Genomic DNA, 16,840 nt, shown 5'->3' on the forward strand with positions numbered 1-16,840 from the left:
AACCGCACACCTTGTTATGTGCTACACTGCAAACCTAAACATATACCTTCATAACAGGGTAGTTACGTCGTACACATTTGTAAGAAAGTAATTCATCTCTCAATTCAGAAGAGAAAATAAAACTAAATATATTTTTCAATCTTAAAAAATTCAAGAGAGTCTCTTATGTTCCTACTCGTGCAATACCCTAGTGAAAGTACATAAATACAACAATGATCCTGATACTCTGCGTAACAGATTAGGACATTCTAACTTCAGTAACAGTAAAGGAGACCAACTGAACATTGTATATATATATATAACAACAGTTAATATATGTTCATCGACTTTTATTAGAACCATGGTAACTGCATAAAGAGTACTGAGCACGAAAATAATTTATATTCCACTCCAAATATAGCAGCAAAAATGCACTATCAGGTAGCCAAATCGATTAAAATAAAACAAGTCCTGAGAAAATAAAGCAAAGTGGCGGATCTGACTAATTCAAAAGGAATATTCATAAATGTTTCAAATCTTCTATCCAAAATAATGATATTTACTGGGTCGAATAAGTTACCTAATGGCAAGGTCAGTCCAGCCATGGCAACTGCAATTGGTATAGAGGACGGATCTTTCATAGTGACCAGGTGGCGTGGAGTGCAAAATTCTTCTGCCATGGTTCAATGTTCAAACCATAAACATTTATATACGACTATAAACATAGTATGTTCTCCATAGAAGTAAGCCGGGGATTTACTTTTAACAACCTGCATGCCAATATGCTACGTGTTAATGATGAATCAGAAAAATACCACTGTCCAACCAAACATAATTTGTCAGCGAACCCTGACTTCTCTGGTTCAATAACATGAGCAAGATTCCATGTATTATTTTCTGAGCACCAAACAAACTCTGACAGCTTTCATCATCAATAACAACGACTCTGTATTTGTCCATTGTAGCAATGCTAACATCATGGAGACACCCGCAATAATCTCTATGAACTGGTTGCTCAAAGTGTATAGGAGTCACTCCCATTTTTTGAAACCAATGGAAAAATTAGTGGAAGAACCAGATAACCTTCCAATGACGGAGATACATTTATATTACTGAAAAGACTGAACATATATACTGGAGAAAGATTAAAACTCCTATGATCTGCTCAAAGCATAATGTATGCTACTATTATGATCTGTTAAACTCCTATCTTCACTATTTACTATGGAGATGCACCGGATTTCAAAGCAACAAGTTTCATGTTGTACACTATGCATGCATGAGTGCCAGCCACTGCTGCATTGGTGCCCTCTGAGTTGTCACTGCTGTATTGTTTGCCTGATCCAGTGTCGTGATAGCAGGGGAAAACCTCCATGGATACTGAAGATTTAGTTCTCAATAAGAGCAGACAAACTGAAAATAACAAATTATGATGTCACCAATTCTTGTATATTTTAATTTAACTCAAAGAAGCACAATGAAAGCCTCAAAGGAATATTGCATGCAGAATAAAAGCGATATAAGAATAATACCTTAAATAGTCGAATATTTTTGTGCAATATCTCCAGACATTCACAGAGCCATATTTACGAAGATACTCATCATATAGGCCCGCTACAAAATCCTCCGGTGACAAGAAGCAATATTATCTCTCCAAGAACCAGATCACCTGCAAAATAGGCTGCTCCTAAGTAACCAAGCTGCGTCACTTGAAACCAAACACAATGTTAAAGTTGCATAAGCAATTGTTTATTGAAACACACACTTTTGATACTACCATTTTTACCATCGCATTAATGCCATATGTATTTGATGGCTTTCCTCCAAGATGTTCAATCAACCATTAAATTTAAGCAAGAAAGTCACATGTTCATTCACCGTCTCACATCACCAAAAGGAAGAGCAATATGCCATATGTATAGGAACTCCACTGATACTACTACAGTCTGAACAACTACAAAACACAATTCTTCACAGGACTTCTTCACAAAGCATCGTGTTCTTAAAGTTTAAGGCAGGCACAATATCGATTATGTTGCCAAGAGAACGAAAGAGAGAAAACACCTTGTTCTTCAGATTCTGCTATTGGGGTGGCATCGATCTGGATGGTATGGACATCAGAGCGGTTATAGCTGCAGCGGACACCCTCCTTGGCTGACACCCCCTCCTACTGTGTTCCCTGCAATCGGCGCCCTCGTCAACGAGAAAGATGGGAGCAATGGGAGTGAGAGCTGATCCAGATAGATAGAGGAAGAGACAGAGAGGAGGAAGAAGCGAAACTGAACGAACCTCAGCCCCGTGCTGCCACTGCCGCTGCAACTTGATCCGCTTCTCCGAGGCATGGAGGAGATAGATCGAGAGGAAAAGACAGAGAGAGGAGGAAGAAGCAAAATCTGCACAAATCTCATCCCTCCCCCTCCATTCCCTGCAGCAACGAGAGTGAGGGAAGAGATAGATAGAGAGGAAGAGACAAAGGGAGGAGGGAGAAGCACACCACGGCTCACCTGAGCATCTATATCCCGAAGAAGCTTCCCACAACACTCCGTCCAGGCCGGCTCGAGGAGGAGGCCAGCAGTGGCATGGGTCGGCGCCACTCTCCGCGCCGCCGTCCTCTGTACGCGCTCCTGCGATGTGGTGGTGTTGGGATCAATGGCGGCGGTGGAGATAGGGTCGAGAGGAAGATACGATTGAACAGCGAAAGGAGAAGTGGGTTCGTTGGGCTTTGGCCCATGTGCGCGACGAAGCGAAGGGAGTCGGACGACCAAAACTACCAACGTATTGTGTGATGGCAGAATAAGGAACCACTTTAGTCTTTTTAAGTACTCCCTCCGATTCATATTAATTGACTTCAATATGGATGTATCTAGAACTAAAATGTGTCTAGATACATCTATATTAGAGTCAATTAATATGAACCGGAGGGAGTAGTATATAGAGATTGTTTCAATTTTTGTTTTCCCTCGTATCTAAACATTCTGAATAATTTTTGAATTACAACAAATTTCAAATATGAACGTTTTATTAATTTTCAATAACTTCGAATCTGTTTTTTTATTTCAACAAATTGTCAAATTTGAATAGTTTGAACAATTTAAAATTTCAAAAAAATCTAAAGGTTTAAAATAATGTGAACAATTTTCGAATTTCATCATATTTTCTAATCTGAATATTTCAATAATTTTTGAATTTCAACAAATTTGAATATCTAAACTTTTTCAAGATTTGAATAATTTTCAAATATTAGCATTTTTTTGAATGTGAACATTTTTAAGAAGTGAGTCTGGCTCACTTTGTTATGAATGTGAATGTACAACCTGCCACCCAGGTTCAGGTCACTAGGGACCTATATTTTGATTCCTATTGTTTGAAGAAAAACTAGTAGTAGGGGCTTCGCCTACCGTATTCCTTTTTAAAAAATCCAAAAAATTTACAAAATTTGAATATTTTTTGAATCTAAATATTTTCAAAACATTTTTTTAACCAAAATACCATGCAGCAATCCGTAACAACCGGGAAAAATACAAAAGAAACCGGACAGAAAATCGAAAATCCTAGACGTATGGAAAAACACATTTGCAATCGTCGAGTCCCATTATGCAGCGCGGTATAAACATCAACATGGTCGGTGTATAGAGTTCGCCCATTAAAAACAAACAGTAAATCTGGTGCTTTCTGTTTTATTTTTGAGAGATACGTACAAATGCAAATATATAGTACTTTCTCTGTCTAAAAATAAGTTGCATCACTTATTTATAGACGGAAAGAGTAGATGCACATGGCACATATACATGGGAAATCTACTTTAGCTCATAGGTGTAGATGCACCTACTATTCAAAATTACATTTTAAAATGTCTAAAAATTCTGAAAAAAAATATCAGGATGTACATCCAGACATTCTTTGTTCACGCACGAAGTTTCACAGAAAAATATTATATTTTGTGACTAGTGTAAAAATAATAATTTTCGACGCTCCAAAATAGCTTTTAACGAGACATTTTTTTTCTTTTTTACATAGTGCACATAAAAAGTTTTTCTGTGCCAAACTTTTGTGAGCTAACATCGAATAGGAGGATGCGCAATCAGAATTTTATTTCGAAAATTTTAAACATTTTGAAATAAATTTAAAATATATTTTTCATAATAGATGCATCTACACCTGTGTGAGCCAAAACATTCCCATATACATCGCTTACTAAGACTGGAAACTGTATTTGGTATGCTCGTAGTTATCATAAAACTAGATTAAGACTTATGTGCTTGTCCGAGCAAACCGTGATGAGATCAATGCCTCGACAGGGTCCGTACATTTTGCGTGAAAACCCCGTTCACACGAGAAAACAGATAAACTAGATCAGGCCAATCCGCGGTACTAAAATTGCTTTGCTTGCACCGTCGAGGCTCGCGTTGCTGGCTGCTGGTCTATCAGGTTGATATAGATTGCACGACTCGAGCATTACATTATTCTGTGACTGCCGTGACAGTCGACAATTAACAAGTCCCAACATTGTTCATTGTTCTCCTCGAGTAATTTGTTCCTAGACTGGAAAGTCGTCTACATTCTTTTACTAGATAATACCAACTTGTCTATACAATGCATGCATATCCTGGAAATTAACTAATTAATTCTCTCAGCGTACACCTATACCTTGATTTAACCACCGCTTGTATCATGCTTACCTTACATTCCTATCCAACGTGGAATATAGTACGTGGCAGTACTGCCATAAAAAAAAATTCTTCAATACATTATTGTATGCATAAGTAGATATTTTTTGCTATATATCCACATAGTCTACTGAATAATATATATAAAAATTAACAATTCTCATGTCCGGCGTGTTCTACTTTGCCGACTAATTCTACGTGAGCAAGGTGGAAGAGTGGTGGACGAGTACTATGGCGACAGACATCACGGCTATGTTCTCTCTGCATGGAGCGCCCATGATTTAGATTTCCGGCTTGATAATTCAGCACAAGTCGTATTATTTTCTTGTTGATGGTGTTGGTTCGACGATCAGCTTTGCCCGTGATTGCCTTTGGTATGCCATTGGTTGGTTTGACGATCATGCATAATTAGCTTTGCTTGGGACGGTTTCCGAGAAGAAAAAAGATACTCCCTCCGATTCATATTAATTGACTCCAATATAGATGTATCTAGAACTAAAATGTGTCTAGATACATCCATATTAGAGTCAATTAATATGAACCGGAGGGAGTACATAAAAGGATTTCCTTAACAAGTCTGTATATACCATTAAGCATTGCTAGTTTGGTTCGAGGAAGTACATTTTGGTACCAAGGAATAGAACTTCTTTTGTCGAAAAGGTGACAGGCCTGGCTGCGATGCATATAATAACCTCTTGTTTCTACATTAAAGAATATATCTAATATCATGAACATATAACTTTATTACACAAAATTAGGTAGTATGTATCATCAAAAGAACTGACAATTGATTAATCCCACTGCTAAATCGAGATGTCTCCCGTAATTAGAATAAGGAAATCACATAACACTACGGGAAAATCTTCCATTCTCGTGTGACCGGACGTTTGCCGTGCGCCAAGAAGCGCGGAACACGGCAAACACATCATTTGCCGTGCTCCGCACAGTTAAGCTCACGGTAAAGAATTCAGACACGGCAAAATACAAGGAAACACACGGCAAAGAATTCGGACACGACAAAATCCTAGAAAAAAGCACAACAAAGAACCACACCACATGTCGTTTCTACCCACCGTTGACGGAGCTGTTAGGGCGGCACGCCTAACGGACACACGGCAAAGAAATTAGGACCACGTCGCCTCCATAACTAGGTAATTAGTAATATAATCTGTTATATTATCTCTACTCCTTCCATTCTGAAGTAAGTGCCGATCTACAAATAAAACTAGACAAAACCGTGATACTTATTTTAAAACGGAGAAATTACGTACCTACCAATGGTGAGGATCCGTTACGGATCATCCGTACGTGTATGTGTGCAGTAGTAGCAATGTGAAACTGACTTTCAACTTTTACGTGGGCGTCAATTAACCTCTAGTCCACGTCACCAGCTGGCCACCAGCATGCATGCTGAAAAGTGCATTCCCATTTGCCTTGGTACCGGCCTAAATAAGGGACGGCGCCTGTCAAGATCATACAAGTAATCCTGTGGAAGCGTGACCTAGCATTGGACGTCAGCAAGCTAATCCTATGTTAGCATGATTTGCTTTGTCTCCATCTCCTTGGTCACTCGCAGCCGTTTGTTCGCCGGATCGAGGTCGATCCGTGCCCCGCGCGTCGCCGTCGTCCCCGAGTTGATAATCGCAATGCTTGGTATCTTGACGACATGTATACACACGTACGGGGTAGAAGACGCCTAGGGCTTGTGTATATATAGGTTGGTCAATGCCTATGTGTTTCCAAGTCTATTAAGCCATTCATCGTCGTCGATCGGCAGCAACGCATCGTCGCCTAGCTAGCTCACTAGCTGCGCATCGTCGTCTGCTAGCTAATTAAGCTCAGCAATGGACGAAGAAGGAATTGTGTTCCGAGGTTGCCAGCTGCCGCCGGGGTTCCGGTTCCAGCCGACGGACCAGGAGATCATCGTATGCTACCTCAGCAAGAAGGCCGCCTCCGCCGCCGCCGCCGTCACCTCCATCATCGCCGACGTCGACATCTACAAGTTCGACCCGTGGGACCTACCAGGTATGAATGCAGAGGCATGCAATTCGAGTTCGATTCCTCGCTCTGATCTATGCATGAGACATTTGAGATCCCAATTAGGAAGTGTGCATTAGGTCAACATACCTAATTGTTTAGGAGAATGGAAATAACAAGGTCAATCTGGCGGCCGTACCACTTGTCTCTTCTCCTTGTCTACTCCGCTAGATACAATCTATGTACGTACGTCCGTTTCACACCATCAGCCGGTCAGCTCCTAATCAAACACATCAGTCTTAGTTACCATGAATGGACTACGATGTGCATGTTACACGCAGGCCGGCCACAATTACCATGTGCCAACACACACACACACACATTTTGCCAAAATGCGCCGAGAGTGACAAGTGTACCAACAAAGAGATATTGATGCATGCATGCAACGCTGACAATTTTGCGCCTGCAGAGAAGGCGATGTTCGGCGAAGGGGAGTGGTTCTTCTTCAGCCCGAGGGACCGCAAGTACCCCAATGGCGCGCGGCCCAACCGCACGGCGGGGTCGGGATACTGGAAGGCCACCGGCACAGACAAGCCCATCCTGGCTGCCGGCGGCACGCGCTGCCTCGGCGTCAAGAAGGCGCTCGTCTTCTACCAGGGCCGCTCCCCGCGTGGCACCAAGACGGAGTGGGTCATGCACGAGTACCGCCTCCTCCACGCCGACGCCGGCGCCGCCCGGCACAGGCCTCACGACTCCATGAGGCTGGACGACTGGGTCCTGTGCCGCGTCCGCAAGAAGGGAGTCGCCGTCGCGCCGGACGCGGATGGAGAATCCGGGGCGCCGAGCCAGGTTGCTGCGCCAGCGGCGGCGGCCACGGGGGAGGTGCACGTGCCCAGCACTGCATACGTCGGCTTCGGTGATGACTGGACCGACGGCCAGCTCCTGCAGTACCTGATAGGCGGCGGCTCCGGTCAGGTCGACGGTGGTGCAAGCGCTACCGGCAGGGCGCGCAGCGAGAGTGCACCGCAGGAGCTGGCGTCGGTGCTGGAGACCATCAAGAGGAATCTCTCCTTCCATGCCATCGAAGACGACGACGTGTACCTCCTCCCGCCCAGCAAGCGGGCCAACTGCATGAGGGGCGCCGGCGACGGCGAAGAGGAGCTATCGCTGACGACATCGTCCTTGTCCATGTTCGAGCCAGATTATTAAGTGTGCGTGTGTGACATACAAGATCCATGCATGTATCTGTGCTTTATGTTTCAGTATAGGATAATGTCTTCGGTACGCTAGCAACGGTTGGTTTTGCTTGCTACGAACACACGGCCGCGTGTGGCTCCTAGAATCATGGGTGTTGGTATGTTGCAAATTGCAATCAGCTTTCAAATGCCTGTAAATTACAAATATGGTTTTTCTTTTCACTAGTACAAATGCTCTTGCGTTGCTACGGGGCGACAACACATATAAACACACCAGAAATATTTAAAATACAAACATAATGTCGTTAACCTATGTCATTGCTAATGCTATGATACAGAAAGGAGTTGTAGGCAAATTTACGCTGGAAAGAGGTGAAACTCTCATACGCAAATAAATATGGACACCAAAGGCTCTATTACAAGCCCACAACTTTTTGGAAAATTTATAAGGTAATACGCAAAGAATTATCTAGGATACGATAATAAGAATATCATTTGGAATTATATTCTTGGGACAAAGTTTTAATTGTTTGAAGTGCATTTATGGAACAGACATAAAAATGAAGAGCTTATTTGGAAAGTTTAATATAAATCCAAAAAAATCATAGAGAACTTTCCATATTGATCGCACCATGTCCTACCAGATTCTCGAAAAACTACCAATAAGCACCAAAAACACACATGCACGCCTCCTCACCGCCGGTGTGAAGATTGTCCCCGTCCCCTACCTGCCGCACTATATGTTGTGTCACAAACTCCAAATGTTCCTCCAAAACAATCTTGAATTCCATAGGGTTTCACTCTTGCTGCATCAAGTAAGGGTCAATAACCAACATCAAGTAGTCGAATCATTACGAGGCAGTGACTCATACAGGGAGAGCCATTCATCTTCTAATAATAAGTGATCAATTTTAGCAACCATGATTTAGTCTTGCTCTTTCTCAACGGTAGGTAATATAGCCCACTTCTATGCATAGGCACAATGTGAACATAAATCAAAACCTCGTTATTACTTTCAACTTTAGAAGTAGCGAGTGCAAGAGAGGTACATAGTTTTCTAATATCTTACAGTACTACTTCAAATGTAAAATGTGGCGTTCAAACTAAATTGAGAACAGTGTGGACCAAAATGGCGTTGTGTTGCCACGGGGTACGGAAGATCATCTCGTTTTGACATTATCTTGGAACTGTTCGCTGTCCAAAATCAAATTCACATGGATATTCGTCCAGTCGCAGGTGTATCCTCATGACTTGTTTCGCACAGGGCCGGCCCACAGGCCGGGCAAACAGTGCGCCCGCACTGGGCCCCCGCGACCCTGGGCCCCAGCTCAGGTAGTAGTTTTAGTACTAGTTAAATGAAGTTTCTGATTTTAGCCCTTCTGAAGCCCATGGGCTGTCCAGGCTGATCACCACCTATGGGAGATGGATCACTTGACTTCTGTTTCCTAAAGAAAAAAATCAATCCTTCTCTTCTTGTCCATCTCGCACGCTCCTGAGAGGCTGAGACGACTCATCTCCTTCTCCCGCAAATTCCTAAACCGCGCCGCAACTGCTGTGCCTTCCAAGATCCCGGCCAGCCATGAATTGAGGTCAACGATGCAGCTCTATCGTTCCTCAAACTTCTCCATTTCAATTTTCAAATTTGTTCCCAATCAAATAGCAATTTGGGAATTGGGATTAGATCGAGAAAGGTAAAGGTGTGCTCGCGGCTTGCCCTTTCCGTCGCTCCTCAATCCACTCTTAACTAGTTCTTCTATCGAATTTAATTTGCTTTACTATGCACTTTTTAGGTGATTGTCTAATATTACTTTCTTGCACTTTTTAGGTGATTGCTGCTCTCTGGTTCTTTCTGAAATAGGAAATTGCGGTGGCTTGATCGAGACAGGTAATTACTGTTAAGCTTCATGCACTAGCCACTTGAACCAAAAGTCCGAACTGATGGAAAGGGCTAGGCAATCCACATATACACTTCACAACACCCCCACTCACGTGTGACGGGAGAAGAGAAAGTCAACACGTGAAAGAAGAAGAGCACACCGAAACAGCGGTGGCTATAGAGGGGGGCAACAGCAATTTTTAGGCTTAATTGCGAAAACCATGTGAAAGCCAGGATTTGAACTTGAGACCTGGGGCTCTGATACCATGTTAAGCTTCATGCACTAGCCACTTGAACCAAAAGTCCGATCTGATGGAAAGGGCTAGGCAATCCACATATACAACTACGTCCTGTCATTTTAGAGCCAAAAGTTAGTATGCGCTTTCATTTTCAGTGTAAAAAGATTAGGAATTTCTACTAGTATTTTCCGCAAAAAAAAAAAAAAAAATCTACTACTATGTACTCAATAATAATATATTTTTTGACATAATGTACTCAATAATAAGATATTCAGTTTCTTTAGCTTGAAATATAGTGTTTTAATAATTTATGTGAATAGGCCCCTCGCTTGGCCCTGTATAAGTATGGGCCGGCCCTGGTTTCGCACAATACCAACCATCGATAAGAGTTCTCACAAATAAGGGAATATAATACTAATATTGTGCAATTTGGTCATACCTAACTGTATAACAAGTTAATATCACGCCACATGTTTAGAATCACATATAACTCGCAAAATAATATTAAATTAAATTAGAAAAGGAACCATTGCCAAAATATCAAGATGTCAGTTAAAACATTTCAATGAAAGAAATAAAATGCTAGGACATAAAAGTTCTTGAAATTACACAATCACCTATCAAACGAAAGAAAATGTGGAAAATTAGACGAGTATACAATTGTATTTTTAGATATTACAATGGATGATAAGTTTACCTATTTATCTGAAACTATAAAAGTTGTACATAGTAAATAGTTGATGTACATCATCGGAGATGCATGCCTGATATCATAGTTCAGCTCTCGTGAAAATTGTAGCTAATGAAGCTCATCAAAATGAGAACCTCCAAATCTCAAAGCTTGATACATGAATAGTAGGCATCAATAATTGATATTCTTCACAGAGATCTCTGAGATTGAACTTGTCAGTAAATAAATCAGGTACCTATTTGGTATTTTGCACCAGAATACCATGCTTCAAAATTACATAATCTTTACAAAAATAGGATAATTCTATATTTAAGCTAATCAAACGAGAGAAATACTGAACAAAAAGTGTGTTAGATATGGAAGTGATGGTGCTGGGTACATTAACCTATTTGCAGGAAAAATAGAAAAAAAAATGAATTACTCGCCCGCTGTAGTTACCATAAGTTACTTCAAACTTATTGCAGTGTGCTAAATTTCCATTTAATAATCAACTCGAAATTTAAAAAATGAAGATGACAAGGAAAAAATAAATTGAAGACAAATTACAGAACTTCGAGGAACCGTCTGGAATAGATTGGCAAACATATTTTAGCATAGCATCGACTGACCGAAAAATCAAATGTCAGTGAGAAAACTTACCTCTTGTGTCAAGTGTCGAAACAGTAGTTAACCATAATTATTGAGTGGACTCCAGATTTAATGTACAACCGCATGAATGTTCGTTGTCGTCAATATTCTCAAAATCTTCGACCAGCCCTACTTATGTGTGATAGCAACGATAAAAGTGACCTGACAGTTGCTTCTGCTCGCCCAAGTTGGATATGATTGCATCAGTGAAGAGTCCCATAAGCTATAAAGTTACCATGATTACCATCCTATATAAAACATATATAGGATAAACAACAGTATGGAACAACACAACCAGTACTAGAAAGTGTTTCGGGTGATAAACATCAGTATGGAACAATACAAAATAAGAAGGGCTACTCAAAGTGAAATCACTCAAGTGGTGAACTCTGCCATTGAATGAGTTACGGGGAGAGGGTAGATCGCTTATAGGCATGACCTGCATCCAAGTCAAATAAGATGCTTGAGATGAAAGCGCAATTGGGAAATATAACAAATATTTATACACAACCCGAATTAATATAATAGTGTCCCTGCCACTGATACGCGTACAGCACGCGTCCGTTGGGAACCCCAAGAGGAAGGTGTGATGTATACAGCGGCAAGTTTTCCCTCAGTAAGAAACCAAGGTTTATCGAACCAGTAGGAGCCAAGAAGCACGTTGAAGGTTGATGGCGGCGAAGTGTAGTGCGGCGCAACACCAGGGATTCCGGCGCCAACGTGGAACCTGCACAACACAACCAAATTACTTTGCCCCAACGTGACAGTGAGGTTGTCAATCTCACCGGCTTGCTGTAACAAAGGATTAGATGTATAGTGTGGATGATGATTGTTTGCAGAAAACAGTAGAACGAGTATTGCAGTAGATTGTATTCAATGTAAAAGAATGGACCGGGGTCCACAGTTCACTAGTGGTGTCTCTCCCATAAGATAAATAGCATGTTGGGTGAACAAATTACAGTTGGGCAATTGACAAATAAAGAGGGCATGACCATGCACATACATGTTATGATGAGTATTGTGAGATTTAATTGGGCATTACGACAAAGTACATAGACCGCTATCCAGCATGCATCTATGCCTAAAAAGTCCACCTTCAGGTTATCGTCCGAACCCCCTCCAGTATTAAGTTGCAAACAACAGACAATTGCATTAAGTATGGTGCGTAATGTAATCAACAAATACATCCTTAGACATAGCATTGATGTTTTATCCCTAGTGGCAACAGCACATCCACAACCTTAGAACTTTTCACATCGTCCCAGATTTAATGGAGGCATGAACCCACTATCGAACATAAATACTCCCTCTTGGAGTTACAAGTAACGACTTGGCCAGAGCCTCTACTAATAACGGAGAGCATGCAAGATCATAAACAACACATAGATAATAGATTGATAATCAACATAGCATAGTATTCATTATTCATCGGATCCCAACAAACGCAACATGTAGCATTACAAATAGATGATCTTGATCATGTTAGGCAGCTCACAAGATCCAACATGATAGCACAATTAGGAGAAGACGACCATCTAGCTACTGCTATGGACCCATAGTCCAGGGGTGAACTACTCACACATCACTCCGGAGGCGACCATGGCGGTGAAGAGTCCCCCGGGAGATGATTCCCCTCTCCGGCAGGGTGCCGGAGGCGATCTCCTGAATCCCCCGAGATGGGATTGGCGGCGGCGGCGTCTCTGGAAGGTTTTCCGTATCGTGGCTCTCGGTACTGGAGTTATTCTCGGCGAAGGCTTATGTAGGCGGAAGGGCGGAGTCGGAGGGTTGACGAGGGGGCCACACGCTAGGGCCGCGCGGGCCCCCCTTGGGCCGCGCCGCCCTAGTGTGGCGGCGCCTCGTCGCCCCACTTCGGTTCCCTTTCGGTGTTCTGGAAGCTTCGTGGAAAAATAGGCCCCTGGGCGTTGATTTCGTCCAATTCCGAGAATATTTCCTTACTAGGATTTCTGAAACCAAAAACAGCGAAAACAAGAATCGGCTCTTCGGCATCTTGTTAATAGGTTAGTGCCAGAAAATGCATAAATATAACATAAAGTATGTATAAAACATATGTGTATCATCATAAAACAAGCATGGAACATAAGAAATTATCGATACGTTGGATACGTATCAGCATCCCCAAGCTTAGTTCCTACTCGTCCCGAGTAGGTAAACGATAACAAAGATAATTTCTGAAGTGACATGCTGAATGTTCTAGGACATCGCCTAGAGGGGGGGTGAATAGGCAGTGTATAAAAACTTCTACTTGAGAGCTAAACTAGGCGGAATAAAACTACAAGTGTTTACTAGTTTAGTTCAAAGCCTAACAACTAGGGGTTTGCCTAAGTGCTCCAATAAACTATGCTAGCATGATGTGCAACAAGGTGATAACAAGATAGGTATAGCATCAAGCATGATAGATATCACAATGTAAAACGCATAGGTAAGGGAGCTCGGGTTGAGAAGTAACCGGTGCACGAGGAGACGACGATGTATCCCGAAGTTCACACCCAAGGGTGCTACGTCTCCGTTGGAGCGGTGTGGAGGCACGAGGCACTCCGATGAGCCACTAGGGCCACCGTATTCTCCTCGAGCCTTTCCTCCAAGGAGAAAAGCCTCGATCCACTAAGGGACCCTTGAGGGTGGTCACCGAACCCGTACAAGCTTGGGAAAACTCCCAAGTATCAAGCTTGAGGCAACTCCACAACACGAAGGCTCTCAAGTACAAGGCCACAAGAGGCTACAACACGCCACACCGGCGGCAAGGCCACCAAGACACCAACTCCACCAAGGATGCTATGCGCCACACGAGGCTAACACACTCCACCAAGGAAACCAACTCCACCAAGGATGCGATGCGCCACAAGAGGCTAACACACTCCACCAAGGAAACCAACTCCACCAAGGATGCGATGCGCCACAAAAGGCAAGATGGCCACTAAGGCAAGAACACCACTAAGGAGGAACACACACTCTACGAGATCGAAACCCCGGAGAGAACTCAAACCGATGCACCTAATGCAATGGCTAAGAACACCACTAGGATGCCCAAGTTCTTCTCCCCCAAATTCCAACAAAGCTAGAAGAAGCTATTGGGGGGAATAAGGGAGGAAGAACAAAGAGTGGAGAAATGCCAAGAAACTCCAAGATCTAGATCTAGCAAGATCCCCTCACTGAGAGAGGGATTCAATTGGTGAAGCTCTAGATCTAGATCTCCTCTCTCCTTTCCCCCAAAAATATGCAACAAATAGTGGGGGGTCAAGAGGAGGAAGCAAGAACCCAAGGTCAACAATGGAGGAGAGAGAATGGAGGGGAAGGGTTAGTTTGGTCGGAGGTGGAAGAGGGGTATAAGCAGGGGCTGCAAAATATAGCTGTTGGGGCTGAGAAAACGGTCAGATTCGCGCAAAAAGCGGTACTACCGCTTGCTGAAGCGGTACTACCGTTTGTGCCAAAACTGTGCAGATCCAGATCTGAAATTCGGCCCGAAACCGGTAGTACCGCTCTGCGGAGCGGTACTACCGCTTGTGTTTGAAACTGTGCAGAAAAGCAGAGAGAGAGGGAGCAGCAGTGCAGTGTGCAGCGCGGGGAAGCAGCGTGGCAGGCAACAGCGCAGCACGCACCAGCAGGGAGCAAGCGGCGCGAGGCAGGTGGGGCCAGGAGGCGGTGTGCCGCGCGCGCGCGTGTGAACCAAGGTTCAAAATAGCGCGCTATTTCTCCGCTAATACCACGCAATAGCATATTTGGAGGGTCTACGCTAAATTTTAGTAATTTTTCTCGCTATGGTGCTATTTGTGAAATAACATGATATTTCGTGCTAAAACTTCATAGCGTTAGCGCGCTATTTTTTCAAGCTAAGTTGCTTTCACTTTTCGGTGGTAATGAACTGCAATATGTTGGTTCCTCTTCTAGATTAGAACTTAATATCGTTAGTGTTGATGATTCTTAATAAAGAATTTATAATATGTTGTTGCCTTATGGAATACTGATGTTAGCCTTCTGAAAAATTGGAGATCTATCTGTTGCATGTGGTTACGTATGTATGATTTAGTTATTTTTGGACTAAATATGTAACCTTTTTAGCGAAATCTTTTATTTTTAGACTATATTTAATATTTTTTTCAAAACGCTATTTGAAATGTAGCACGCAATTAGCACGATATAGCGTCCATAGCGTTTGAAGGAGCCCGACGCTATTTCATTTAGCACGCTATTTTAAACCTTGGTGTGAACGCATGCGGGAGCTGTGCCGGGTCAACGCAGTGCAGGGGATCGATCCCTCGATCGTCCCGCACGCGAGCGGGTGGCCAGCGAGCAGCGGCAGCGGCGAGCTGGGCTGTGGAGCGAGCGAAGCGATGGCTTGGTGGGCCGGGGCAATGGAGCTGGCGGCAGCCCACGCTGGACTGGGCAGGTGGATGGTGAAGGAGATATGCCCAAGAGGCAATAATAAAAGTAGTTATTATATATGTTTATGTTTATGATAAATATTTATATACCATGCTATAATTGTATTAACCGAAACATTGATACATGTGTGATATGTAAACAACAAAGAGTCCCTAGTATGCCTCTTAACTAGCTTGTTGATTAATGGATGATTAGTTTCATAATCATGAACATTGGATGTTATTAATAACAAGGTTATATCATTGTATGAATGATGTAATGGACACACCCAATTAAGCGTAGCATAAGATCACGTCATTAAGTTATTTGCTATAAGCTTTCGATACATAGTTACCTAGTCCTTATGACCATGAGATCATGTAAATCACTTATACCGGAAAGGTACTTTGATTACATCAAATGCCACTGCGTAAATGGGTGGTTATAAAGGTGGGATTAAGTATCCGGAAAGTATGAGTTGAGGCATATGGATCAACAGTGGGATTTGTCCATCCCGATGACGGATAGATATACTCTGGACCCTCTCGGTGGAATGTCGTCTAATGTCTTGCAAGCATATGAATAAGTTCATAAGAGACCACATACCACGATACGAGTAAAGAGTACTTGTCAGGAGACGAGGTTGAACAAGGTATAGAGTGATACCGATGATCAAACCTCGGACAAGTAAAATATCGCGTGACAAAGGGAATTGGTATCGTATGTGAATGGTTCATTCGATCACTGAAGTCATCGTTGAATATGTGGGAGCCATTATGAATCTCCAGATCCCGCTATTGGTTATTGGTCGGAGAGAGTACTCAACCATGTCCGCATAGTTCGCGAACCGTAGGGTGACACACTTAAGGTTTGATGTTGAAATGGTAGAACTTGAATATGGAATGGAGTTCGAAGTTTTGTTCGAAGTCCTGGATGAGATCCCGGACATCACGAGGAGTTCCGGAATGGTCCGGAGAATAAGATTCATATATAGGAAGTCATTTTATAAGTTTGAAAATGATCCGGTGCATTTATGGAAGGTTCTAGAAGGTTCTAGAATATTCCGGAAGAAATTCACTTTGGAAGGCGGAGTCCCGAAGGGACTCCACCACAATGGCCGGCCAACCCTAGGGGGTGGAGTCCCAGGTGGACTCCACCTAAGGTGGCCGGCCACCCCCTCCCAAGGGAAGGTGGGAATCCCACCTCTA

General features: G+C 42.8%; 1 protein-coding gene across 1 annotated transcript; it reads left to right on the forward strand.

Annotated features, from left to right (window-relative positions):
- Positions 1-2,197: 2,197 nt before the first annotated feature.
- On the forward strand, positions 2,198-7,986 carry LOC127339538 (NAC transcription factor 32-like). Its single transcript, XM_051365378.2, has 4 exons — positions 2,198-2,203; positions 2,333-2,374; positions 6,527-6,671; positions 7,093-7,986. Exons 1-4 carry the CDS (start codon positions 2,198-2,200, stop codon positions 7,830-7,832), a joined length of 933 nt encoding a protein of 310 aa, XP_051221338.2. The 3' UTR covers positions 7,833-7,986.
- The last annotated feature ends 8,854 nt before the right edge of the window (positions 7,987-16,840 follow it).

The sequence above is a fragment of the Lolium perenne genome, chromosome 3 (assembly GCF_019359855.2).
Source record: "Lolium perenne isolate Kyuss_39 chromosome 3, Kyuss_2.0, whole genome shotgun sequence".
Lineage (NCBI taxonomy): Eukaryota > Viridiplantae > Streptophyta > Magnoliopsida > Poales > Poaceae > Lolium > Lolium perenne.